We start from the raw sequence: 27965 nt of genomic DNA, 5'->3' as shown, positions 1-27965 counted from the left end.
TGCATCTCCCAGTACTCCATATTGGCTATTGATCAGTGGAAATGTTAAAAAACAATTACAACAGCCGAATTGTCATATAGCAGGCTTGGCAGTCTAAACTTCATCTTGTCACATGGGACTCGCACCACGTCAAATATGAACCGCGCCTTGCCATTGGCAGTTGGACCGGTACCAAAGGCATTTCACCACCAGATATACCCAAGACATACCGCATGAACAGCAGACCAATATGTATCACTTTTTGTTCATTTTGCTTGGATCAGATACGTCATCATGAATTGTATATGCCTGTCGCTGTATATGAAGGAAATATAGAGCGCTGTATGAAAACATACATAAAACGCTAAAACGTGCTTCCGGCGAGTACATCTCATTCATAGTAATCGTGCTCAGCCAATTCGCTGATTCTAGCTTCTTCAAAAAGCTTACCGAGATTAGAGGCCGCTCGATCAGCAGAGATACTGCCAAAATCTAATCCCCATGAAGATATAGCCCGCCAGCCTGGCGGTGGCTGACTCTCTATGCGTCGGCCTTGCGCTGTAAATCGATCTATCAGCTCAATCTCCTCTGATCTCATTCCTTTCCGGACTGCTTTGAACACCATCCGGCCCGTGTAGAAAGAAGCACTTTGATCGCGGAGACCCATGGTGGCCAGTAAAATGGTTGACTGTAGCGACTGTAGCGTCGTCTCGTGCATGCTTGCATGAATAGCACCATGAGCCATGAAGGCAAGCATGCTGAGATACTGGACCATGAAGTAGTCCAATGCTTTAAAGCCGTGGCGGAGGTAGTATAAGCGAATTAAGGTCTCGAATGAACGTTTCGAACTAGAGAGAAGCTCTCGAGGTTTTTGCCCAAGGGACTGAGAAAAAACATCTATGAACTGGGGGTTGTCTAGTTTGGTAACCATTGGTTCTTCGAGGAGATTGATTATGTAATTATGAAACTGCATGCTGCGAAAGCCTTAGTGGCGGGAAGCCACGCACATGTAGACTCGATTTACACTTACTGAAGCTGTAGCTGATATGGAGTAACGATTCGATCCGGCCTCATGCACCGCGGCAGAGTCCTGTACCAGTGTGCCAGTTTGGAACAAAATGCTAGAACTTGAGTGGCTAGAAGCTCAGCGTGCCTAGCTTTCAATTCCTCCATCTGAGATGCCATATCCCGAGCTATGCACCACAATTGTATTTTCGCCCAGGTATATTGACTGAGGTGCGTGCTAAACATGGTTGGAGCAGAAGGGAACTTGAACCAGATATCTCCATACCACTGGGGATGCTCGAACGGATCTGGCAGAGGCGATTCAGGCGCCTTCTGGCATAGAGGTACGCGCTGATGCATATAGGCCATAACACTATGAATAAATATGTAGATTAGAGACATAGAACAAAGAACGAGCAAATTCAGATGTACCCTTGCCAACCGTACAAGACCCAAGCAGTCAATTCTCGGGCATTACGTTCCTTTCCGCTCGCTACAGCAGATGGCTTGAATAGATTGAGGCCATTCGCCATATCTACTGCCTGTTCGAGGTAACGATAGCCAAGCTCATCTGTACCATTCATGTTGTAAATAATATGGAGGATAAGGGTGGCCTGAACGGTCATGAGATTCGGCTCTCTCGCTTCCAGTTCCCATAGGCGGCGAGTTTCAGCAAGAAACTGGTAAGCCCTATTATTTGGGTTCCAAAACTCGGCACGGTTCGGGTTGGAGTGATCGGAATGCTGAGAGGCTATTTAGCAAAGCCACCGACTGGAATGATTTAGCGTCAAGAGAACTCACGCAAGCTATGGTCAGTATGGCGTTGACCAACAAAGAAGAGCAGAATTCATGTCTTTTGGCAATCATGTCTTCTAGGAAATAGTCCTTGTGGAAGAATGGGGCCGCGTGATATTCTTGGAGAAAGTAGATATTAAACAGCTTCCGCATCAAGTTATCGTCAGAGCTAATAGAAGTCCAAGCAGATGGCTTGATCAGCTCTAGCTTCGCATCCATGACTTCTGCCGCATGGAAAGGCTTGAGGTAAACGCCTTGATGCTCATCTCCGCCTGCCGCTGAAGATGATGCCGATGCCATTGATTGTGAAGCGGGAGGTGTTCGGTCCCTAAAAGTAGATTCATACAGCAGTGAATCAAGGTATGGATTTGGCGGATGCATCAAGAATGCTGGCATCTCGTCTATATAAGGGAATCGATAGCGGTAGCGACTCTCAGGCACCATCCTCATCTGTAGAAGAAGATTGCCATCCTGAATAAGCCTCAGAAGAAACCCCGCATCATCGCCTGCTCGTATGCGCTTGTAGACTTCAGTGGCTTCCTCCGGCGGACGAGTTTGAAGCAGCTCATATAGCTCTTCATAATGTGTCTTTCGGTGGAGTAGCTCGTCGTACTTTCGTTTGAGGGCGTTGGAGTGCGTCTCGTCCGTGGCAGTGTTATACTCGCAAGGAGTGTTTCGGGAGACGCAAGACGCGCACTTTGGTCGCTCTCCGCTACACTATACACGCATTCAACCGTTAGCAAAAGGGACAAAAGCATTGAATATTCCAACATGTTATCCCTAGCCTTCGATTTTCGCGCGTGGCAGGCATTACAAGCCGCCTTGATCGATCTCCTTCTGGAGCTCAACTCGCTCAACTCGCTCTCCGCCGAAGGAGCCTGAGGTGAAGACGATCCAGTCTGGATGCGTGTTGTCGGAGCGGGAAGTAGTCGACGTAGCGGATTGCCGCCATGGCCAGGGGTCGATGCTTCATGCGCCATAAGGCCTCAATCGATAGACGCAAGAGCTAATCTCATAATGGTAAAGATTACATCTAAAATTTCAGATTAAACAAATCTACGAATTTCATAGAAACACACAAAACCTCTCATTGTCGACGAAACCCCCTCCCTCACTCCTGCAGATTCTGCCGGAGCATAACCAGATGGGCATACATGCTCCGGACCAAAAGCTCCTAACCAAGCATAAAGGCTGGGGACTGCAAGGATCCAAAGGAGCAAATGAAACTTTACTGTCTTTTTACCTACAAAAAAGAAGCATGCCGAAAATGCAAAAAATGTCTTCAGTCTGACCAATTAGAAGGCGGATAACCTTCGATGCGGGGCATCGCATCAGCAGTTTCTGCTTCCCCCTGATGTTCTTTTTCACGGCACAATTGATGACGACAATTTTGGGTTGGCCAGTGCAGTTCAGTGAAGAATTCGAGTATTTCAGTCATTTTGGTTGAATTACTGGGGACGGGGACGAGAAGAGCTAGTCTCACTATCGGTTGACATCAGTATGTATCATCACTGGTAATGATTGCGTTACCTATCGTCACGAAATATTGATGGAGCCATGGAACTTTAGAGGGCTAGGAATTGCTCATTCAGCGAAATGTAAAACAGCAAATGGTCAGAGTTTCTCTTCCATCTTTTTTGTGGAAGACAAAGTAGACGTGAAGCAACGAATCATACAAGAGGTGGCATTCTGCTTACTACCCAAGTAATCAAGGGGCACACTACTAATTGCCAGCCCTTTCTCTCTTGTCTCATTTCTGATCACAAGCTCTGTCGGTATTGGCTAGAAAATTCGTGGCTTTTTCCCTCTGTTTATCAGCGAATCATAGATTTAGACGAGCTGTACGCCACCGGTAATAAGATGCGAGCTAGTTTCGGATGTGGTGCGCGTCGTGGTCATCGTGAGGGCATGAAAACGGAATTGTTCGCAGACGCCTGACAGTCAATTGCCAAAAGTGAGATCAATGAAAATTCAATGACTATTGGATTTCTTTGCATGGCTGTGCTATTTGCTCATTGTAATATCGGTGACGCGAAAGCACAACGGTAGCAGTCTTTATATAATGAGTATTCGACGGGACTACATCTTCTAGATTAAACTCTCTCTCTCTTTCTCTCTCTATAATTGAATGCTAAACACATCTTATTAAATTCATCTCCCATTGAAATGTCGCGGAACATCTGCATCACGGCCGTCGAAGGCCAGACAGGGTTTCTTATTGCCGAGCTGCTCTTGAAAGAGGGTAAATTCTCCCGACAGATTAGCAGCCTCACCGGCTTGGCATTGGATCCGTCTGCCGCGCGAGCCCAGGAACTTACGGAGCTTGGGGGAAAAGTCGTCCATCATCAACCAGGCCGCGAACGCCTTATGGTCAAGGCACTCAAGGAGATTGGATGCGACACTATTTGTCTGGTTCCTCCCGCCCATCGCGACAAGTTTGACATCACCATGGAGCTAGCAAATGCTGCCAAGAAAGCGGGCGTATCCAATGTTCTCCTCATCAGCTCTGCCGGGTGTGATTATGCCGAACGCGAGAAACAGCCTCGTTTGAGAGAGTTTATCGACATAGAAAGCGCGGTCCTTGCGTCCAAAGGAGAGTCTGAAACTCCACTTGGCCATTCGCCCTGCGTGATCCGGTGTGTTTTTTTTTTAATTTACCATTGCAGCCGCTTTAAGTGGGTAGGCATTGACTGCTTCTAGTGCCGGATTTTATGCAGAGAACTTGCTACTTTATTCAGAGCAAGCAAAGGCTGATGGTGTGCTCCCGCTACCGATTGGGGAAAGCCACAAATTTGCTCCTGTCGCGTTAGGCGTAAGTGTTAGCTTTCCGTTCTTTAATCGTAACTCTAATGAGGCTATTAGGACGTCGCACATGTGGCTGCCCATGTGCTTGCTGGCAAAGGCAAGCATGGTTTTGATGACAAACATCGAGGCCAAATGATGATTGTCACAGGTAAATCGCCTTGTCTATCGGATGCCATTCAATTGAAGATTATGGGTAGCTTGCTAAACACGCGTAGGGCCGCTTTTATGTGCCGGGAAAGAATTAGCCGAAGCAGCTAGTAAGGCTCTGGCAGCTAACATTGAGTTTGAGAACATCTCCGAGTAAGTCGATTGTTGTTTGTGCTGATACCGCCGATTTCCGCTAATACACCGTGAAGAAACGAAGCCAAGAGAGTACTTGCCTCCCAGAGTGAAAGCGACGAATCAGAAAAAGAATACATTTTGGAATATTACAGTTTGGTTCGCGAGGGAAAGACGAATTACATCGCTACGACTGCCTTCCACGATGTTACAGGAGCCCATCCCACTGAACCGAACGAGTTTTTCAAATCTTATTCAACCGAGTTTCGGCCCCGCAAAAAGACGAAGCATTAAATCTACCATCATACTCGGATTGATTAATCCGTTTAAAAGACAATTGCTATTATGATTCTAGTAATGTGTGTATATCTATCTGTATGCCAGGACTTGAAATTAGCTCGGAACTGAAATCATACTCCGTACTGAGAATTACGATTGCGGATGAATTAATGGGTACGATTAGCAAACACATAATCAACGAATGTTCGAGAAATTTGCTCGCCACTTTGCCATAGAAGATCTAAACTATACTCAGCGTTTGAGCAGTATCTCAAACCATAGTTAAGAAATCGCTTAAACGGACTGTGACGGGTAGCAAGACTTAGAATTTATCCCAAGCCCTTTGAAAAAGGCAGACGGTGGGTCCTAATGAACGTGAAGAGCTCAAAATCCTTTCGCGACCATTTTGCTCGCATATACCAGATTATAGCAAGCAGTAGAGAGGAGATATCATTCAACGTACACTGTGTTTCTTGATACCATGGAGTATTCTAGCAGCCGACCATTTTTGGAATGTTAACAGCAGAAAAGACATCTCGAAGAGCAGCGGCGGTATTAACTAGATTGGGAATGGTTGAAAGAGGATGAGGAGAAAGAGATGGCCAGTGAGAAAGGAAGCAAAAATCTTAAACCCGTTAAACGACCGCAGTGCTCTATATCTAGACTAGTCACATTTCCATGATTCGCCCTTCTCGAATTTTGGCATGGAACTTGGAGTGGTGACAATATTCTGGCTGGTGGTGTTCAAATCGTTGGAAGAAAGAACTAAGTTAGCGTCGGAATGAAGCCATCTCAGAACTTGTTGGTCGATCGCGGGGACCTGGAGCACTCAACTGCCGGCTAGAACCACACAGTGCTGAATTATGAAGCCAAAATGCGTATGAGCTGCGGCATGTAGAAGAGGAAGAACGTTACGGGTCACAGAACCAGCGAAGGCTCTATCACAACCCCCTGGCTAAGTCTTCCTCCTGTAGTCTCTCAGTTAGTTTCGACCATCTAGGCAATCATGATGAAAACTTTAAGCACGCTACGGCTTGTGTCGCTCTTTTTGATCAAGGGCAAGTTCAATTGGTGTGTCGCTCTCGGGCGTAGTTGGAAAAATGCCGACGGAGAGGTTGTATACGGCTCGCCCTGCTTGGATTCTGTCACCGCAGGAAGAAGTCGATAGATATGGGGAAACTACCAAAGTGATAAGTTGAATGGAACGACAGAAGCAAACAACGCGAGAAGAAGTACTTGGGAGTTGGCCGGAATGCTTTCTGGCGTACTGCGAGACTAACGAGAAAACCACAGAAAGCCAATAGAGCTGTGATGGTTGGATCTGAAGGAGCGCGAGAGCCGCATACTCCACTAGACGCCACCACTTAAAAAACGCCAGGAATGTGGCAGGCCAAAACTATGCGGGAAGGATTCTAACATGGTAGCAAGACATGTGCGTCTCACCTCATTCAAAGGAAGAGTTGGAGATTTGGGGGTTTCGGTCCCCCGTTACTCAAGGTTGAGGGAGAAGCGTAGTTGGTTTACAGGACTCTGGCATCAGGAACCAGACTAACCGGTGGTATGCTGGGTGCATCAGAATATCTAGAAAGAAAGAAAGGGAGGGGTAAGGGCTCGGCGTAGCGACAAGCGTGTGAGCTCCAGGGTATGTCAGTCAAGCCGCTATCAATCGCATTCATCTCTACAAAATGATCTATGTGCATTCAAGTCATGGTAAAAGAAAGCGAGATCGCAAAATAAATGCACGTACGGAATCCTCAATAAGAGCACTATTCGCGTGACGCCGTCTTGTGTGTTCAAAATCTCTTCGGTCTCGCCTTTTCTGTCCGCTGCTTGCCACTCTAGGTTCATGCACCAATATCTAACCGAAGATATAAGAATTTGTCATGTTTTTTGGAACGAAATAAGCGAGAAGTAGGCCACAATCTAACATTGTGAATCGCAACTGGTGAGCGCTACCTTTATGCTGTAGGACTATAGAGTGAAATAGAAAGTCACCGGGGAGAACTTGAGTAAGTTGTGCTTGAGGAAGTGGCGTTAATGTCACATGCGACGAGTCTAGGTACGCAGCATTCTTTCTACTTGTTCAAATAAAATGATGAAGTCAATAAAAGTAAAAATAGTAGCCAAAAACGAAAAGAAAGTGATTAAATACATAAGAAACAAGACACCTCGTATACCCATCCCAGGAGACGGACAATTTTAATGTGTACCTCTAGAAATGGTTAGAAGACATAAGATTCCGTCGAGTTTTCAACACTTACAGCATGTAGAGTGTCTCAGAGGACCAGCACAGCCGAGACAAGGACGACAAGACCAAGTGTCAGCTGTCATCGTCCGTCGCCAAAGTGTTTATTGGCCGCACCCATCGGGATAGATGACGTTAGTACCGTCAGAGTAGCCATAGCAGTATGGGTATCCTGATTGCCACTTCCGCGGGTCTGAATAACAGGAGCAGTTTGAGTGGCTAGATCAATGCTCCCAGCTGTCTGAATAGATGCACTTCCGCCTAACTTCCTAACAATGGTAGTGGCTGCAGCATAACCGCCTGTGCCATCGACGCTGGGACTACACTCGTCATTTATAGCGCCGTTATCATCGCAATTGACAAAATCCTCCGTGCAAGTGCAACTCATATATGGAAAGACGGCTGAGTCGCCGTCGCACTGCATGATTAAGCCGAGAAAAGAAATGTCATACCCTTGCATGACTTGCGAGAGACACTGAAGTCTAGGCTGTTATCCGCGCATGCAGTGTCCGAGCAAAATGGACTGCGAACAAGTGAACGGGCCTGAATGGGCTGTCTGGATGGGATCACCACGGTGGTAGATGACGAGAGAATCCATTGTTTGTTTTGCTCTTCCTTCTCTAAGGTGGAGTTCATTGGAGCCCGTGAGTGATCTGCAGACTTTGTTTTCCTTTTTTTTAGACTCAAAAGAGAACCTTTTCGGGGCTCCTGAGCGTTTATAATGGGGTATATATGCATCTCCTCAAGCCGTACAATGCTGATTAATAGATATACCCTCCTATCCCTGACTAGACCATATCAAGCCGCATCATCGCTTGATCACAAGTTATCACATTTGTAAATAAAGCAACACCATCAATTATTTCGCCTGGTGTATTTGCTCTTTCTTCCTATTTGAATGGTTAGCTGTCGGAAGAAAAGCCTGGAAGGGAAAGACGAGAAGCCACAGTGTTTCCCCTGGCTTAGTTGCGTTACTGTCGACACTATCTCTCACATCACGTACTAGACTAGACTGTTGTTTCCATTGGAATAAACACTGCGCGTCAAGCCTTTACTATCGGGTTTTTACAAGTTACCTTCGACTTGAGGAGATCTGTCGAAGGAGAGAAAAATAACTAGTCCGAATCCTATGTATTCTTACCCACACACACTACTAATAGCCAATTTGCATTGATCGAGTTTTACAACGTTGAGAGACACTGTCACTAGGCATGTACAGCGATGCCTTTGTGACTCTTGAATGTGTCTAACAACGTATCAACAGTGAAAAAGAGCTGTCCGATGTGCCAGGCCTTTTGGTTGCATTGCATTGCAAGGCATTAGGCTATACGGTTGTAATTATTGCAATCAGAGAGTTTTGATAGCTCTTCACTTGAGAAACGGATAAAAATCACTCGTCCTGATCTGCAGGCGATTGCGACAGTAGATCCGGATACGGCCGAACGACACGCCTCGAGTTCTGTCGGCAACCTGAGTATGTTGTGACTGTCCCAAGTAATCCAGCTGTAGTCCCATCTAACGCCAATGCCCGAAAACTGAGATGGAATCGATGTATCAGCTTTATTGGTGCTATCAATTGCAATAGAACCAAATTCTGTAAAAATTCGCGAGTGATCGCTTGAGATTGATATATCAGCTGGCCGGAACGTCCTAGTTACAACACCGAGATGAGTATTTTGCAGGCATTCACCGGTGTCGACGCGCCAGAGTCGAATGGTGCCACCTTGCACGGCAGCTGCCACGAGTGTTGAGTCCTGCGAGAAGGCGATTGCAGTAACATCGTCTATATGGCCCTGGAATTGTAATGTCTGTACATATGAGCCCGTAGCAACGCTCAAAATCTCAATCGTTGCTTCTGAATCACCTGATGCTATAAGTGCTGAATCGTGTGAGAAGGCGACTGAGCCTATTTCGCGATTGCGCATATCCCCCATCCATGTGTCCAGCATTTGTACGCAGTCGCCTGTGTCGGTGCTCCAGAGCCGAATCTTATCCAAAGAAGCTGATGCCACCAGAACAGAGTCATGCGAGAAAGCAACCGCAGCGATTTCATAGACGTGGTATAGCTCCTGCAAACATTCGCCCGTGTCGATGCGCCAGATCTTGACAGTCCTATGAACAGAAGCTGATGACAAGAGCAGCGAGTCATGTGAGAAAGCGATTGACTCAATCCCCTCTGAATGACCTCGTAGCTCCCGCACCCTTCTCCCCGTTTTAGCGCACCAGAGCAAAATCATATTATTAAACTTTGAAGCGGAGGCCACGAGCGCTGAATCGTTCGAAAAAGCAATCGATGCATGTCTAGTCCCAGAGATTACTTGCTCTTCCATGTCGCTTTGTGCATCAGCTTCTTGTACACCGCTGTTTACATCAATGGGAAAGAGGCGGATGGTCGTATCCCTCCATGAGACGGCTAGAAGACTCAAGTCTCTTGACAGGGCAATTTCGCCGGGACCGCTATTGATCAGCACCCGCACACAGTCTCCTGTGTCGACACGCCAGAGCTGCATCATCCCGTCACTAGAGACCGATGCAATAACCTCCGAGTTATGAGAGAAAGCAAAGTGACAAATATATTCAGAACATTCAAGCGTTCGCACACACTCTCCTGTATCAATTCGCCACAGCTTAATCAAATGCCTTTCCGAGGCACGCACTAATGATGCTAAGAGTGCCAAATCGTATGAGAATGTAGCTGATATGACGTCAAACACATCAAGTTGAAGCTCTCGTACACAATCACCCGTTTCGACGCTCCGGAATCGAACCATTCCGTCTTCAAAAGCTGTTGCTAACAGCGATGAGTCCTGCGAGAAGGCAATCGCAAGAATCTCTCTATTAACCTGTAACTTTTGCACACAGTTTCCTGAGTCAACGTGCCAGAGTCGGATAGTCTCATCATATGAAGCCGATGCTATGAAAACCGAGTCAAAAGAGAAAGTGACTAAAGGCACTTCGTCTGTATAACCTTCAAGTGTATGTAGGCATTCGCTTGTAACAACGCTCCAGAGTCGCACTTTGCAATCGGTCGAGCCGGATGCTAAGAGTCTTGCGTCGTGCGAGAAGGCAATCGAGCGAACTACAACTCCAGGGTGTTCAAATCCTTGTACACAGTCGCCTGTACTGGTTCGCCAAAGCCGGGTCGTGCCGTCACTTGAGGCTGATGCTATGAGGGATGAGTCATGAGAAATAGCAATCGTATAAATTATACCGGTATGGCCCTCAAGTAGGGTTGACCAAGCAGGCCAGCGTGTTTCCACACGTGGTTTGGCGAGAATCCATTCCGGCTCTTCGCCTATGAAAAGCTCTCTCACTCGGCTTTGCAAAGGACTAAATACACGTTGCATATGCTTGCAGCGGAGCAGATTCTATCGCTCGCTTATTTGAAAGAAAAAATCGATGTGCGTCTTCGAGCAATTCCGCAAGGTGCGGCGTCAAAACATTCTCCTTTGGTAAATCAGGTCATCGTTCGATATGCAATCCCACACATAAAGGTTTTGACTCACCTTTAGCTTCTGGACTGCGAGTAATCCCTTTGACATACCACGCAGCAAACCCAGAGCTTCCAACCAATATAGATATTTACCTCGAGCGAATTTGATGACAGCGTCTTCGCTCTGGCGTCTGCTCTCACGATCCAGTTCTCGCAAGCATTCTGGGTCGCTAAAGTGGTCAATCCAGTAGATGCAAGAATATGCAACTGGCGCCAGTGGATCAGGATTAGGTGGAGACACTTGTTCGATCGGGAAGCCTGGGAAGCGCAGGCCGTAAATGTCTCTTTGTAGCGTCTTGGTCAAAACGTCCAATGACCTTGAGAAGATGGTATGATGCTGGTATCCGATACTAGGAGCCAGAAATTGATCGGATGCTTTCTCAAGCAAGAAATCCTTCGCCGATTGATGTACAAAATAAACCACATCATTTCGGATAGTTAAGAATGAACCACAAGACCCAATAATATCTACCAAGTCATCCTTGTCGTAATCATCATGAGAGTCTAGAAGCCGGTCTAGCTCTACTAACGTGACGGGGCGGTAAACGACTAAAATAATAGCCAAGATCTGCCGGCAAATATCCGCATCAAGTGAGTCGCGAATATTTTCCAACATTCTCTGGTATAGAGTGTCAAGCCCTGGTGGGTATGTCTTTAACTTACCAAGAATATGTCGCTTTTTGACCTTTGGATTCTCAAGTTCTTGGCAGACCAAAGCTACCCAAAGAAATGTGCCATGAGCGTTTAGGATCAAATGCTGCTCAACAGCCCGTTGCGTTGTGGTATCGTAGCCTTTCTTCTCAGTCAATTCTTGTGATTTATACTTGATATAGGCTTCAACGGCGGTGGAAACCGATGCCTCGTTTAGCTCAAGGCACAGCCTAACTCCTTGCATAGCTGTATCGAGATTCTCTTCAATAAGAGGCCAGTTCCGGCTTGACACAATCCATTTGGCTCGTGATGAACTTGACGCTTGGGAAAGGAAGTTAAGAAGAAGTGGCAGTCCATCGACACACTCGTCGAGAGCGTCCACTATCAAAATCACATTAGCCAAACTTGCGTCCTTCAAGATGGCCATCAGGATTTTAGATAAAGCCTCCCAAGCATTTCCATCATCGAAAAGCTTCTTCCCTATACTGTCGTATCTCTCTCGAACGTGTGAGATGAGCAACGGCCGTTGGATGACTATCATGTATATAAGACCTCGCAGCACTGCTGTCGCATCTCTCAGTTGTACCTCAGTAGCTTGACAGAAGAAGTAGGATAGGCAATGCATAGTAGCTGAACTCTCTATCTCATCGATGATACCGCATAGAAGCATTGTCTTTCCCTTCCCAGGATCTCCTTTGATCCAAAGCAGCTTATATTGGGGGTTGTCCCGCCACTGCTTGAAATCGTTGTGGCCAAGGACCCAACGGTATGAGTCTTTGAGTAAGTTGCCTTTGGTACGCTGTATGCGCGTCTTATCGTCGCGAGGATCTGTCTGATGCAGATCCTTAAGACACTCACTGCTTTCTTTGTCTTCCATCATATCCTTTAGTTGTTTTTGGATTTCAACCACGGCTGATTTGTCTGTTTTTGTATACCTTTCCACAAGGGCTTTGGCGACAGATGCAGCAGTCGCAGCCGCAAAGTTCTGCCAGTGATTGTTCGTGTGGCTGTCTGCGTAATTACAGACTCCTTTAACAATAATGCACGGAAGCTCATCCCAGACTCCTGCACCTTCCATCTCAAAAGCCAAAACACCATAGTGCTTGGCGATCCCATCGCGATGCTCGCCAGATCGAAGCATCTTATCACTTGAGCCGAAGCGACCGATGAAGACGGACGGAACCCAGGCGTCCTCACTAGGCCCATGTTGTTCTAGCTGGCGGTTTGTTCCAAGACGCTGTCGCGGTATAACATGCTTCTCATCGCATCCGAGTACGTCGCAAGCTAGGTTTTGAGATTCTTCACAGACAGAATCTGAGTATTCATGACACTGCTCGCAGAAGGATCGTGTCGAACTGTGATGCTTATGGCGGTAAGTTGCCTCGAATAACTTATCACTCGCAATTCCAGGATACTGGTAAGCATCTGCTTTGAGGCGACGAGGCTTTTTGGCGGCAGGAGCTTGAATTTGTTGTAGGAGAACGGCAGCCCGTTCCTCAACTCGCTCTCGTTCTCGGGCTGTTTCAAGAACCGCGACTAAACTGCGAATATTCTTGTCCGGTCTCCCCAAGCTATCCTGTGTAGTATCCTTTGGCACAAAGTTATCCACATACTGCCTGCCATGATCGTATTGTACCACGGTCTTGCTGATAATCACATCCCCAAGAAGAATCTCATCACCAGCGTCAGAACTAGGAATGGCCCCGCAGATCCCCGTCAAGATTACGAGCCTAAGCCCTGGATAGCTCGATCGGAGGCTTGCCGTCGCACTAGCCGCACTGACTTTCCCCGTATTTGGTAGCAGCACTAGGACGACATCAAACTTTCCAAAGCGTCCAGTTGTGTAAGTGTTTGGGTCTCCAATGGCTCTGCCATATTGGTCGCCATTTTCGTCCCAGAATTGATCGAAAAGTAGCGAGACGGCATCGTATTCGAGAGGCAGCGAACAGACGAGAGCCACCTCAAACTCGTCGCGGCTGGCGGGCGGGGTAGCCATAAAGCAATATCCCGTATAACTGTAGCCCTGAGATCACAGTGCCATGGTCTTCTGTTGAGGGGTGGGTATGATTCTGAAGCTATCTTGAATATGATAGATGTAGAAGATGATTTGGAGCATATTTCCGAGCTGATGGTAAATAATAACGCATGTCTAGCGAGCCCAAGAAAGAGCCCAATCAACGTCCTGGGCATCGCCGAACCCCGCAGCAAGGCTGTGCCCAATACATGTACCATGGAGGCCCTACATGTATTCTATACTGCATACAAACTACTCCTACTACCATTACATTACTACTACTACTACTATTAAACTATATCTAGGATCTAGTATTACATGGTAATAGAACTGGGGTGCTGGATGGCTTTTTTCCTTCGATGAAGAACAGTATTCACGTTTTAAACCTCTGTATGCAATCTTATTCTGCGGTCCTTATTTTTTTCGCACCCCTTGGCAAATAAATGAAATGAAGAAGCGGATATATTCCTTGCCATTGTGTCTTTTGATTTATTTTTTGCACCCATTAGTAATCAGAGATTCAGACTAGGTGTTGTGTTGACCGTTAGAGTCAACATACTTGCATCATCATCAATTCGAGGCACAAGACTTAGTTTGCTTCACAGGACCTGGAAGAATACGTCGTCTCCGGAATAAGGGTATTTGCATAACAATATACGTCTTTCTATGTGATTGTAGCGAGCAAACCCTGAATCCTTTCCATCTCTGAGCGAATTTCTGCTCAAAGCCAGCTGACGAAAGAAGTTCGCATTGTGAAATCACTGTTCTGTTCGACGTGGGAGAGAGAAAATCACTTTGATGCCAGAATCCCAACCGATTTAGACTGTTTGGCTAGAAAGGCGGTTTCATGGCGTGATATTTATCTTCGGGTAGCACATTGGTGAGGAAGCAATATGGTTGTTACTGAATTCTGCTTCGACGTGATGGGAAGAGCTGGCACCAATGGTCAGAAAAACGGTGTCGCCGAAAGCCATTATCCTTTTGGTACCTGGGTAAAGCAGAAAAGAGACTAGGCAAATATCTTGCCCATTGACCCATCAAACAAACAATCTTGAAAACGTAATTTCAAATCTTTCGTCTAGACTACTTCCAGCTTAAACTGAAAACGGACTGGACCGATATGGCTATCTTCCCACTTAGGGAACTCGGCCAAGTCATAACAATCCATCTCCAAAACGAATAGATAAAAAGTGTTCTAGCGTGCTGGAATATATACAGTCTCTTTGCAATTCTTACAAATACGACAAAAGTGCCGTCATACGTCTCAAACAGCTATGCAAACCTCTGGCTGAAGTGTCAACATGCATGGAAGCCCGTTATGGGGATCTAGATGGCTGTCAGCAGTAGCAGCCACGAACTCATTTGCCGTCTTCTGGCGCGTGACATTTTGGGAAAATGTGGGACATGTCCAACGCATCACCGATGCGCTGCATTCAATGGCAAAATTTGTTACTTGTCGAGCCTCATGTATGATGCCGTCACATCTCCGCATATCCCGAATGTGAGATCGGGCACCACCCCACAATTGACACATTGAGGCTCACAAATTAACAGGGATTTATTCTTCTCTGGTGCACGTACGAGGACGAGACCCTCTTCACAATGAGTTGGGTAGCCAAGCATAATATTGGCATGCGGCATGATGGGAACGGAAGAACTCGTATTGCAGTGTCTGTGCAATTTGGCGCCAATGATGATGTGAACGAAATGGTTGTTCGGTATCTCGATAAGGACCTTGCGTCTGCATCGTGCCCAAGATGTGCTTACTGACATTAGCCGGCATTTCAGCTTGGATCTAGCAAATGATGAGCGTGTGACTTTGTGCAATGCGGCTCCTGTTATCGTCATACCGCGATGTCTGCGTCACTCACTTTATAGACCATATATCTTGCACTTGCATGCATGATCCGCTTTGTACCACTTATAAAGCCAGTCAGAATCTGTATCAAGTTCAGTCGTGTCCTGTCAGCTCAAGTCTTTCTTCCAACAAGCGTTGTTACCACTGAGCGCAGACATCAGCAGCCATGGACGATTTGCATCTGCCATATACCCATGAGGACTACACCATTGGATGGGTCTGCGCGTTGCCAAAGGAGCAATCGGCCGCCATATTCATGCTCGAAGAGAGACATGAAGATCTTCCCAACCCATCAGGCGACCACAATGCATACACGCTCGGAAGTATCGGCAAGCACAAAGTTGTTATTGCTGGTCTGCCCAAAGGCAGAATTGGCATTCACAGCGCAGCAACAGCGGCGACCCGAATGGTCTCATCTTTCCCTAACATTCGAGTTGGCCTCATGGTAGGAATTGGTGGGGGCATTCCACAAAAGACTCGGCTTGGAGATGTTGTCATCAGCTGCCCCAGCGGAACAGAGCCAGGCGTTATCCAGTGGGATATGGGAAAGGCCGGGGCCAATGGCGAGTTTGAACGAACAGGGTCTCTGGCTCCTCCACCCACGGCCTTACTTACGGCATTAACAAAGTTTGAAGCCGATCAAATCACAACACGGACCAACATGCTCAGCTATCTAAAGAGCCTGGAGAGCATACCCAACATCCCAAAAAGCTTCCTCAAGTCGGACTCTCTCCAGGATGTCTTGTACGAGTCAAGCTATAACCACAAGGAGGGAGACGATTGTCGCCATTGTGATAAGAATAGGGTGATCGAAAGAGGTCCAAGAGAAGATGACATGATGATCCACTGCGGCTTGATTGCATCCGGCAACCAGGTGATCAAGGACGCTATTCTTCGCGACAAGCTCTACAAGCAGTTCAACAATAACATTCTCTGCATCGAAATGGAAGCCGCAGGCCTGATGAATGACTTTCCTTGTGTTATCATCCGAGGCATTTGCGATTATGCAGACTCGCATAAAAACGACCAGTGGCAGGGTTACGCGGCCGCAACAGCCGCAGCTTGTGCAAAGGCGTTGCTAAAGGTGCTGCCTTCCAGCGAGGTCGATAAGCTTCAACGAGTGCAGCGTAAGTCCACGTCTGATCAGATATAAGGCATTGTCGGACTAATAATTGAATCAGTGACCATATCTCCTAGTCTCGTGGAGGGTGCAAAGAGATATCTATCGTCGTCATACTGGCTAGGCGAAAAGAAGGACGTCCCTAATCCGTCAGGTATGCAACGCCTTTTAGAGTCTGTTATTCGTTAGATCTTCAATTAACGCTTCATAGCGGCAATAACGTCCCAAAAAGACATCAAAGGCAAAACCGATGAGCCGCTCCCAGAGCCGATGTCGCCTATGGCCAAATCGAGAGACACAAGTCCTCATGGAAAGTCGAGAGATTCCGGCCCCTCCGAGATGCCAACAAAAATGATTGCTTCCGACACGCCGATACAAGCAGCTCCTGCTCAGGCGTCAGCACAAACAAAATCTGACAATGTTTCTCAGCCTCAGTCAGTTGAAACGTGGCTACGGGAAGCACCAGCATCTCTGGCAACGATGCTCAAACAAGGAAACGTCGAGGATGCGGTAAGACGTATCTGCATGGGCCTCAGCGAAATGATGCCTCCTCAAGAACCAGGAAATGCAGCTCAAGGCTATACCACTGGCGGAAATAACAATCGTCAAGACACCAGTCGAAGTTTGGAAGCTGGAACTGGTAATTGTGCGCCGGCATCACCACCTGAGCGGAGCAAAAGCTGGGGCGATGCCCCGTCTAAAGATTCTGCGCCCTTGCAAGAAGAGTACAAAGGCTATGCCTCTGAGCAGAGTCCTCCCTACGGCAATGTTGGGTGGAACTTTAACACAGCGCCATATCCTCCTCGAACTCCCTCACCTTTCCACCCAGATTATAAGGTCAACAAGCATGAGAAGAGTCAAGCCTATGGTAATGATAGTACTATTTACCAGGCACCCCAGAGTTTGCAGATGCCTACTGTATATCCTCCTCGATCGCCATCACCATATCAAAATGAGTACAGGGCTGCGATTCCTGAGCAGCCTCACAGCTATGGCTATAATGAACCTTATCATCATGCGCCAGCGCCTTCAGGTCTACATATATCTACGAAATACCCGAACAGTGGATATGATGCTTCCGGCAATGGCGCAAATAATTACCCATGGTCGCCTCCGCAGTCGCCGACATTTCGAGCAAATATTGCCCAGGATCACAATCTGAGGAGAGTCAGCGAGCCGGTGGCAAACTACAATTTGAATCCAACAGCATATGGCAATGACCATGAAGAGGACCGCTTCTTTGGATACAAATACGGATCCTACTATGCAGAACCAAGCGTGATCAGTCCTGATGAGAGGCAGCCTATTGCCCCTCGCAACCAAGATCGACAGCCTGCAGCCATGGCTAAGAATACGTCAACGTATGGCCAAGGCGCGAGAATCAATGATGTTGGTTTAGGGCATAGACGTGCTCAACTCTCAGAACCAATCCCGATCAGTACTAACAAAGGGCCACGAAGCGCTACTCCCATGCCGAGCCAGCGGCCTCCTCCCCTCAAAACCAGGAGTGCGCCACCAGTACGTCAATTGGCCACGAAAGATAGCGAGCGGAACCTGGGTTATAAAAGAACTTGCTGCAACCCAGAGCCGAGCCTTTTGCTCCCTTCTGATAGACGACGCAGTACTACTCCTAGTCAAGGAAGACAGCCTTTGCACACAATCGCAAGCAGCAGGGAACCTTCGGAGCTGGATTTCGGACCTTCTCAGCCTAATTCTCGGCCGTCTTCCCGGGCACAGGCCACTCAACCTCATGTTCTCAGAAGCGTTCCATCTCAAAGGATTTCAAAAATACCACGACCGTGGCGACCATAAGACCCTACCCAATGATCTAAGATAAAAATAATATGATAGTTTGTAGTTATAGAATGTTATAAGCTTTTTTTTTTTTTGGAGAAAAAATGTAAGTAAGATATCGCCATTGTGTATATAGGTAGATAAGGGAGCAGAATTATTTTAGTGTATCAAGTGGTTAAACTTAAGTTCTTATGCTGGCAATGTTTTTGTAGACCAAGAGACACAAGACAATAAAGTTCAAGATCGATGATAAAGGATTTAGTGAGATCAGATGTTATCAAGTTTATTAAGATAGACTAGTTGCGACGAGTCAAAAGAACAAGTTGTTAATTATAGGAAATAAGTAGAGGCATATTTTAATAAGTTTCAAGACAACGCGTAAGTTAAATCTGCTTTTGACAAGTCATTCATTGTATCTGTGCTGAGAATACCTGCAGTAGTGATATAATTAGCTATCTTTTCACTTCTTATATCCAATACGAAGCTGATAAGAGGAATTGCAAAGGCTCTCATTCTAATCAATGCCAATATCAGTGTTAACAGTTTATTCGCTATCTTGTATTACCAGTTCCGCTCAGTCGAAATTAGTTCTATTACAAAGCCAATACCCATTGGATCTCGCAATAGGTACCCACGGCACAAAAACTCACAAGGCTGAGGGGTACCCAAGGGGTGTCATCCTGGCAGACACCACCCGCCACAACTACAACACCAACAACTAGAAAAGAGCAAAAAAAGCAAAAGACATATAACAGCCGGTGTTCGCTGATGCCCTTGGCAGGTTGTCTATTGATGGTCTAGCGGTTGATTATCTTCTATTCCTAATACACATTTCCATAATACCCCGAGATGTAGGCCGAACATAATCCAGTGAGTGTACATGGCCCGCAAGCCTTTCATCACTCATATGTCCTTGATTGGCGGCATGTAATATCAGTTCATAACACACCTTTTGGCCTGGACTCGACACAATGTTTGAGGTGCTCAAGTAAGCTAAGCGGTAATACCATCTAAAGCTATCTCCTCATGCTGTCGCACTTCTTTGATATCAGTACCACGCTCCCTGAAGTGGACTGTGGGTACCCAGTTTGTACTCTTCCGAGCCGAAGAGACCTCTTGATACAACTCATCAACCTCTTCGAGAGTGAGATTCTTGGTCTCATAGATGAAAAACCACACGAAGGCAATGCAGAGGAAGCAGCATCCAAACCAGATAAAGAAGATTTTGGATTGTAGGTTTGCATATCCTGTACCATAGTTTACTAAGTATGGTGTAGAATACGCAAGAGCCCAGTTGACAAGCCACTGATGAGAGTAAGGATCAGTTTACTTGTCTCAAGCACGTGGTGCGGAATTGATTCAAACTTGTCGTGGGATGTTGGCTTACATTTGTTGCGGTAGTCATAGACAAACCTCGAGCGCGATGCTTGAGAGGGAAGAGTTCGCCTGAGCGTGATATGCATCAGCGGCACATTCTAATAGGGATTGCATATGCAAACAGTACTTGCCTGTAACAACCCACGCCAGAGGACCCCAAGTCGAGGCAAAGAAGAAGATATACAGGCACACGAATGCAATACCTGCCTTTTGGGCGGCAACGTTATGGACGATGATATTACCAAGATGATCCTGGCTGGTGGTGCTTGTGCCGAGGACTGCTACGAGTAGCTGGGATATACACATGCCAATGGCGCCCCAGAGAAGAAGTGGACGCCTTCCCCAAAGATCATAAGCATACAGGCCAGGGAAAGTCGACACCACATTGATCGTTGAAGTGATCATTGAAATGATGAAGGGGTTGGTGAAACCCGAGTTCTTAAAGTATTGTGTGCCATAATAGAAGATGAAATTGATACCTGAGATGACCGTGTCAGTTACTCTTGCAATAATTCAAGGACGCTTTGAAGAGACAGGAATTAGGGGCATTTGCAACACAAGCCTCCGTCTTAATCATAGAAACTTTGACGTACCAGTGAGCTGCTGCAACGCTTGAAGGCCCATGCCGGTGAGTTGCCGCTTCAACATGGTGCCACGGAAACAGTCGAGATAAGTGGCCGTGCCAATGCTGAGCTCATATTGGTGATTAGCTCGAATTTCGGCCAATTCCTCTACAACTGACGAGTGATCTGTTGTTAGACGACGGATCTTAGCCAGTGACTTTGCTGCGTCGGCATCGCGACCTCGCTTAAGAAGGTATCGCGGGGTTTCTGGGAGGAAGATCATGCCGCCAATAAGAATAATTGCCCAAGCGAACTGAACAGCAATGGGGATTCGGTATGAGCCTGTATCCTGCCGGTTATGAGTGGCATTATTCACAATATTAGCCAGTAAAAGACCAATTGTGATTGCCAGTTGGTAAGCACCAACAATAGCACCGCGGATCCATTTAGGTGCCGTCTCGGACTGGTAGAGAGGAACTACAGAAGTTGTTAGGGTCAATCTTAGAGAGGCTAGTGGTAGGGTCCCCCTGAACTTACTCAGGGCAGAGATAAGGCCAACGCCAAAGCCAGCAAAGAAACGACCAGCTAGAAATAGAGGCACGCTTGTGGCAGCTGTCTGCAGTACAACGCCGAAAATAAAGACAAAAGAGGACACAATCAATCCCAATCGGCGACCAATTGTGTCACCAAGTGCTGGGCTAGAGAGAGACCCGAAGAAGGTACCGGCAGAAAGAATGGATACAATGGCTGAGGATTCCGATGGAGTCACATCTAGGTGGCCAGATGGGTTGTGATATCCGGAGGAGAACAAAGTCTGCCAGTAAGGCATGGCCAGGATACCGCTAATGGTACCAGTATCATATCTGCAACGGTCAGTTTACACTTTGTGCTACCGCGACAGAGAATGAGACATACCCATAAAGGACACCACCAAAGGCCACGAAGAGGCCTATGATGATCGCTGGCCAGGATTTGCCTTCGACATGTTCGTGTTCGAACAAACGCATTTTTGACGTGCAAGTTGGGTTTGAAAAACGAGCTCGTCTTGAGTCTTCTGATAGAAACAAAGTTAAGAAGAGGCTCTGTGTAACCTTGAGTAGAAGTAGCGGGAAGGAGGACAGCTGTGAGGAAGGTGGATTTGAGAAAGAATAACAATGGGAGAACCAGACAGATCTTATATAGTCTGGAGAATCATTTTGACAATATGGCCTTATCTGACGCTCATGCTTTCCTCAACCATATCATACAGCTACCGCTCCACTCTGTGATTAGAGCTCGTTGAGGCCAATCCACCTCGTATTACTAGAGGCACTTTGCAACGCTTCTGTGAATCAGTATCACGGCCGTCCAACTCTACATGGCACTGGTAGCCTCTGCCGTTGTACATGGTACTTCATTCCGAGTATCGGCCCAAGAAAAACGGTCAACGCGATGATACTCTAGATGGAGTGTCCTCGATGAAAGTTTCCGCTATCTCGAGTCGTCCTTCTAGTGTTCTTCTAGCGTTATGCTAGCGTTCTTCTAGCGTGCTTCTAGCGCAATCCTGGTGCTTCTTAGAGTGCTTAGGCTGCCATCCATGTGTTGTCCAACCAGTCATCGATAAGCATACTGAGTGGGAACGCTTTGCTCGTCAGTGCCCGGCCATCTCGGACGACTGGGTTTCGATGCATGCTCAACGACCATACTAGCTGAGAATAGTATGCGTCCCGCTGCTAGCACAGACTAGGTAGTTGCATCCATAGCGCTTCACCAGGCTTTGCCGATCTTACTCTGATGATGGCAGAAGTCGACGCCCGCAATGCGCCATCCGTGGGGGTTTCCGCGGAAGTGGACAACAGGTTTGACTAAAGTTGACTGATTCCAGCGGGCCAACGAGGCTGTCTTATCTGCACAGGTGGTTGCGAGCCTTGATAGGCTGGGCATCGAGCCGGGGTATTCCCATGACAGCTGCGGACACACACAGATTACGAGATACACTGCGATCACGGGAGTGTAGGACGTCCCGGCATTGCTGGTGAAGTTTTAGAGTGAAATGACTGCTCGCTGAACGGATTTCATCTGTGTTCCAAGTTCTGTATAAGGTGCAGGGTCGAGATGCTATACCAACTCAATAGCGAGTGCCAGCCGGAGAAGACCCTCCTCTTACGGTGCAAGGGTCATACCGACCAACATGACGAATCGCGCTATACTCTACAGCTTCCTCTATTCCATCGACTGCTCAAAGCATACAATGAAAGCATGTGGAAATTGCCTTGGTGGATATACAGGCTATTGACAATTAGTCTTGACGCACAGACACCAGAGCTCTCAGACACGTATGCTCTTCGTATGATTAAAGACGCAGGCAAAGGGGGCTTGAGATACCCATGTCCAGTCCATGCAATCCGTTCGCTTGACTTCGTTTACTCTGGCGGCTGCCACAGACCCATAGACTTATCCTAGTGAATCCCTCCGTACTCGGTTTGGAGATATCGGCAAGCGAGATGGCGCGAAGCGAATGACCATGGTGCCCGTGCTAGGTTTCTGGCAGTATGAACACTTCAACACGAGCTCTATATCTCGAAGTTGTATGTGGAGTATGAGAAATTCCCAATAAGCCATGCACGTGGCTAACGCTCAGAAAGTCTAAATGAGATTTGGTGTGGTCTTGGGTTGAATATGATGTACTTTTTGATGACTTTCATCTCGACAGGCGTGTTTTCCGGCTATAGAAGTCAACACCAAATCGATGCGACCGGGCAACGCTTTGCTCCGAGGATGACCTCAACGCGCACCGGAATTGTGATATCTAGAACGGAACCATGAAAGTTAAACTTTCTTCAGCTGCGTCATAACTAACGAAAACTATGCGCCGATCAGGCCATGGTGTGTTTATTGGCCTCCGTACGCCGAGACTTGGTGGGTACCGCAAATTGGGAAGCAAAGTCACATTGCGATCCACAACGGACGGCTCAGTGTCTTGCTCAGCGATGAGGCATTTATATGATTGGGTGCCACTGTTGAGCGAGCCATTATGACACGGAGATTGATGAGAAGAGGAAGCCGAGTGGTATCAGATAATAGACGCTGGGAGACCACGGAGTACCGAGACTGGCTAGGTCTATCAATCTGCGGGGTAGTCAGGGCTTCAGGCGTTAGATCGTCCGCTAGGAGAAACCATGAGCGGGTTGCACCCGATTCCCCCGCACGCTAATATTCTTCTAGAAGCACCGAAGAATAATCTTCATGTGGGCTGTCAAGGGAGCCTCGTCACTAGTCCCACTCCAGTCTGTTGCTGAAATACACCATCGGCAGCCATTCTCCTTATCCAGAATGTGGCAGGATCAAGTACCGTAGACTTTAGTGATTCATGCAGATGGGGAGCCTATCGGGGACTCCGAGGCAAGCATCATCGAGTGGATATGCTAGATGTTTCTTTCGTATCATTCAAGACGCTCATGTAAAGGTGCTGTGATAACACTCTTGCATGAATCCCCACATGCGCACATCTACTGAGCTACGACTTCGCCCACAGCCTGCTACTATGAAGACTAACGGCTCGAAAGCTCAGACTGTTAGCGAGTTCTGATTGTGTTCAGAGGCCAGACAAACGGACTCGTTTCAAGTTGCGGAGGGAAACAGAGGGACAGTGGTGAGGCATTGCTCCCCTCGTAAAAACTATAAGTACTGGGCTTTAGATCATTGTAATCAGCTATAGGACAGTTCCATCACTTCCCAACAAGAAGCCTGCTTCTAATTATCTTCAAGATTGAAACCCAATTATTATTATTATTTCTAGAGTTGTCTCTCCAGATGTCTCTTCTCTCTCGCCTTTCATGGGCAGCCTTGTTTGCCCTCGTCGGTGCCGACAGTTACAAAGAGCCTTTTCGACCTCAGTATCATTTTTCCCCAGCCAAGAACTGGATAAACGATCCTAATGGATTGGTTTTCCACAAGGACAAATATCACATGTTCTACCAATACAATCCCACTGGTAACGTGTGGGGAAACATTTCATGGGGCCACGCTGTCAGCGACGACTTGCTGCACTGGAGTGAGCTTCCCATCGCTCTCGATGCTTTCCAGGCGCCGTCAGGACCTTTGACAGAGTTATACTTCTCAGGCAGTGCTGTGGTAGACTCTGGGCGATCCTCGGGCTTCGGAAACAAAGGACAAACTCCGCTCGTGGCCGTATATACATCTCTATACACACAGGATATGACCCTCCCCAGTAACCAGACTGTGAGGAACGGTCAACAGTCTCAGTCCATTGCTTACAGCTTGGACGACGGACTCACCTGGAGCGAGTACGAAGGCAACCCTGTGATTCTGGGGCCGCCTTCAGCATATTCCGATCAGTATCAGAACTTTCGCGACCCATTCGTCTTCTGGTATGCCGCGGGCCAACACTGGGTCATGGTTGTGTCCCTTGCCCAGGAACACAGAATTCTCCTGTATAAGTCCTCAGATTTGAAAGAATGGACCATTACCGGAGACTTTGGCTCGGTGAACGCCGTCAGTGGTGCATGGGAGTGTCCCGGATTGTTCCCATTGCCGGTCGACGGCAATGATCATGACATCAAGTGGGTGTTAATGGTCGGAATCAACCCAGGCGCCGTCGCCATTCCCCAGGGATCGGGAACGCAGTATTTCATTGGTACCTTTGATGGGTCGAACTTCACTGCAGATCCTGGCACCATCCTTTCTTCCCCAGTGCCAGCCCACTACACAGTCTACGAGGACTGGAATAAAACATCCTTTGCTGCTTCATCGTGGACACCCACGGGCGACTTTGTCGGAGAGGGCCCTGAGGGTGGCACTGTCCTGACCTTGTGGGGCAAAAGCAAAGGCGACGGCGACGGCGATATCGGATCGCTTACCTCGTCCAACTTCACAATCACTTCCAAGTACGTGCAATTTCAGATTGGCTGCTGCAGCAATCCAGCCATAGTTGGTGCGTACGGAACGCCGCAAGACATAGAAACCACAATCAACCTCCTCGTTAGTGGTGAGGTTGTGCGCTCCACAACTGGTGTGAGCGGTGGTGGTATAACATGGAGGAGCTGGGACGTCAGCGATCTGGTCGGGCAGACAGCCAGCATCAGGCTCATTGATTCGTCCTCTGGTGGCTGGGGTCACCTGCAAGTTGGCGAGATTGTATTCACCGACAGCCCCCTCCCGCAGGAAGCTAATTGGGTTGACTGGGGTCCGGATTTCTACGCCGCGACTTCGTGGAACGGGCTTGCTGACGAGACGCGCATTGCCATTGGTTGGATGAACAACTGGGCATACGGGACTGACATCCCAACCTCTCCGTGGAGAAGTGCCATGAGTATCCCTCGAAAGCTGGAGCTCAAGAATGTCCAGGGCAAGACCCAGCTGGTGCAGCAGCCACAACCCCGGCTTTCGCCTCTTGAACAAGGCAAGCCATTGCAGCAGCGGTTTTGGAAGAACATGTCCCCTGGAAACATCACCCTTCCCCTTTCTGTCAAATCAGTAGATGCGGAGTTGACGTTTCATGCGGGGAAGAATCCTAAAGAGACTGGTATCAGCCTAAGACAAGGGTCAGACGGAGCGGCAATTCGAGTGGGATACGACTTCGCAACGGCGCAAATGTTTGTCGACCGTAGCGCGGAAACCCAAGATGTTTCCTTCAGCAACTTGTTTCCCGGTATCTACTACGCACCATTGAGCGCCGATCATGATGGAATGGTCAAGCTCAGGATTCTGCTTGACTGGTCCTCTGTCGAGGTATTCGGCGGGCTCGGAGAGTCCGCAATCACTGCGCAGATTTTCCGCCCAGACTCTGATCTGGCAGTTTCTGTTTTCTCCACTGGCGATGCCCATTCTGTGAGCCTCAAATTATACCCAGTGGGATCTGTGTGGTGAACATGAGATATATTTCATAAGATAGAAGTGATCAAATATCAGAGACTTATTCATTCAATGTAAAATTGTCATTCATTATTCAAACGCCGTACCGATTTGCTATTTACTAAACACCCGTGGCGGCTCCCTGATGATCTGCTTGGCGGGTTGTATGCTTTCCAGGTCCAAAATATCTTCAACGTGAGCTGTAGCATCCGCTTTTCCTCGGACCATGTCCATCAACATCATGTCATTCTTCCAATTGTCCTGCGGCAGAACCTGCGCGAACCGGTGCCGGCTCAGCTTGTCAAGCGAGGACTTGAAGTCATCAAGAATAATGGTGTCGGTCAGGCACTTGAACACGAGGGCCAACTTCCAGTACGGATTGATGACGCCAAGGGCAATTGCAGGTGTCACAGCCAAGAGATCAAGGATAATGAAGACGACGCTCAAGCACATGCTGCCGAGCAGAATACCAAACCGAGGCGATGCCTTGATCAGCTCGAGGAAGCCAAACTCGTAGCGGCGTCTGATGTTCCAAAACAAGTTGGCCGTAGTGAAAATCCACCAGGGATCACTGTGTCCAGGATCAGTATTGACAACGCTCACTAGCAGTGGTCTTGGGGGGACAAGCATATACCGGCATGGGCCCTCAAATGGCCTCGTGTAGGGAAACAAAGTGGTGTTGATTCCGTTGAAGAAGGCAAAATTGGCGTAGATCTCAAGGATCCAATAAGGCTGCACGAGGATGACGGAACCAATGTATAATAGTCTCGCCTTCTTGTTCAGGAAGCCCCTGCTCTTCATCCAGGCTATGACATTATGCAGAGTCCATGATGAGATCAACGGAACTGCGGTCGAGGAAAGGTACCAGCCCCACGCTGGCGGATTCCAGAAGGTAAAGAAGCCATTGGGTACGGCCAGCAGAAGCTACGAGCAAAATGTATCGTTAGCCTGTCCTTGTGCCTTTTCTGGGTCGCGGTTTTGTCTTGCTTACCTCAAGGAGAATGAGTTTGTGTAGGAGAATACCTCTGCGCATGTTCACCAGCGTGATGGCGGTCATGATAAGTAAGGCGCCGACCATGAAGCCCTGCGACCATGATTCAAGCGTCAATCCTGCTGGGGCCTCAGGTTTGGAGTCGACTTCAGAGAAACGGGGAAATAGGTTGGTTGAAGCCATTGCAGGGTCAAAGTGCAGAGGACGGATGAGTCCTGTGCTTCCGACGTTTGCAGTATCGTTGGATAGAGGTCCATACAGGATATGACGAACGAACGCAAGAGAGGAGGCTTGAGGGCATCGTAGCCATACTTATCCCCGTGGGTGGCTTGGAGAACCACTTTAGACCGACCTGCCTCTCACCATCCTCCCCGCATATGCCAAGCGACGCTATTCTCCCTCCACTTTGTAGTTCGTCGCTGGTGTATGTTAGTGGCATGCAAGATGTCGCGCTAAGAAAATGGTGTCGTACGTTGCACCCGCTACAATGTGGCAGACTAGCCATATTGTATCAACCTTGTAAAACGTGCGGAAGCCTCAGGCATTCAGCTGAAAGCTCACAATTTTACCACAGCCACGTTACGGCCTGCGACTGTCGGTAGTGATCGCAGCGCATATGCCATAGCCGCCAGCTGTCCTGAACACAGATTCTGCTCTGTCCTAAGGCTGGGTGTAAAAGAGAAAACCTCACACATAATGTGGCTGTGATAACCAGCAACAAAGCGGTCGTCATGAGCCTCGGTAACCCACGGCAGCAATCAGGTCAGATATATAGCACACACACACAAATAAGTGTTCGGTTTTCATTATAACAAAGGCATCTAATAAGGGGACGGGTCCGTACCCGATGATTGCATTATCTCT

General features: G+C 47.8%; 7 protein-coding genes across 7 annotated transcripts; 3 read left to right on the top strand and 4 right to left on the bottom strand.

The window, feature by feature from the left end:
- Window positions 1-370: 370 nt before the first annotated feature.
- On the bottom strand, window positions 371-2870 carry TGAM01_v205781 (hypothetical protein; the record flags this gene model as incomplete). The annotated part of the gene is made up of 5 exons (XM_018800934.1): window positions 371-953; window positions 1010-1357; window positions 1417-1727; window positions 1786-2496; window positions 2859-2870. The coding sequence occupies 5 exons, from the start codon at window positions 2868-2870 to the stop codon at window positions 371-373; spliced, it is 1965 nt and encodes a 654-aa protein (XP_018665766.1).
- Window positions 2871-3945: 1075 nt separating this feature from the next.
- TGAM01_v205780 (hypothetical protein) lies at window positions 3946-5157 on the top strand (the record flags this gene model as incomplete). Its single annotated transcript, XM_018800935.1, has 5 exons — window positions 3946-4415; window positions 4480-4591; window positions 4642-4732; window positions 4800-4884; window positions 4941-5157. The coding sequence occupies 5 exons, from the start codon at window positions 3946-3948 to the stop codon at window positions 5155-5157; spliced, it is 975 nt and encodes a 324-aa protein (XP_018665767.1).
- Window positions 5158-8706: 3549 nt separating this feature from the next.
- TGAM01_v205779 (hypothetical protein) lies at window positions 8707-13527 on the bottom strand (the record flags this gene model as incomplete). The annotated part of the gene is made up of 3 exons (XM_024549713.1): window positions 8707-10682; window positions 10726-10834; window positions 10894-13527. The coding sequence occupies 3 exons, from the start codon at window positions 13525-13527 to the stop codon at window positions 8707-8709; spliced, it is 4719 nt and encodes a 1572-aa protein (XP_024405571.1).
- Window positions 13528-15569: 2042 nt separating this feature from the next.
- Window positions 15570-18335, top strand: TGAM01_v205778 (hypothetical protein; the record flags this gene model as incomplete). The annotated part of the gene is made up of 3 exons (XM_024549712.1): window positions 15570-16530; window positions 16585-16677; window positions 16735-18335. The coding sequence occupies 3 exons, from the start codon at window positions 15570-15572 to the stop codon at window positions 18333-18335; spliced, it is 2655 nt and encodes an 884-aa protein (XP_024405570.1).
- A 975-nt stretch (window positions 18336-19310) lies between these two features.
- TGAM01_v205777 (hypothetical protein) lies at window positions 19311-21264 on the bottom strand (the record flags this gene model as incomplete). The annotated part of the gene is made up of 5 exons (XM_018800938.1): window positions 19311-19622; window positions 19731-20173; window positions 20288-20734; window positions 20795-21120; window positions 21173-21264. The coding sequence occupies 5 exons, from the start codon at window positions 21262-21264 to the stop codon at window positions 19311-19313; spliced, it is 1620 nt and encodes a 539-aa protein (XP_018665770.1).
- Window positions 21265-24049: 2785 nt separating this feature from the next.
- On the top strand, window positions 24050-26125 carry TGAM01_v205776 (hypothetical protein; the record flags this gene model as incomplete). The annotated part of the gene is made up of 1 exon (XM_018800939.1): window positions 24050-26125. One exon carries the CDS (start codon window positions 24050-24052, stop codon window positions 26123-26125), a length of 2076 nt encoding a protein of 691 aa, XP_018665771.1.
- Window positions 26126-26224: 99 nt separating this feature from the next.
- On the bottom strand, window positions 26225-27284 carry TGAM01_v205775 (hypothetical protein; the record flags this gene model as incomplete). The annotated part of the gene is made up of 2 exons (XM_018800940.2): window positions 26225-27034; window positions 27102-27284. The coding sequence occupies 2 exons, from the start codon at window positions 27282-27284 to the stop codon at window positions 26225-26227; spliced, it is 993 nt and encodes a 330-aa protein (XP_018665772.2).
- Window positions 27285-27965: the final 681 nt, after the last annotated feature.

This window comes from Trichoderma gamsii (assembly GCF_001481775.2).
Source record: "Trichoderma gamsii strain T6085 chromosome Unknown Scaffold_18.2, whole genome shotgun sequence".
Taxonomy (NCBI): Eukaryota; Fungi; Ascomycota; class Sordariomycetes; order Hypocreales; family Hypocreaceae; genus Trichoderma; species Trichoderma gamsii.
This window is presented reverse-complemented; position numbering and strand designations above follow the sequence as displayed.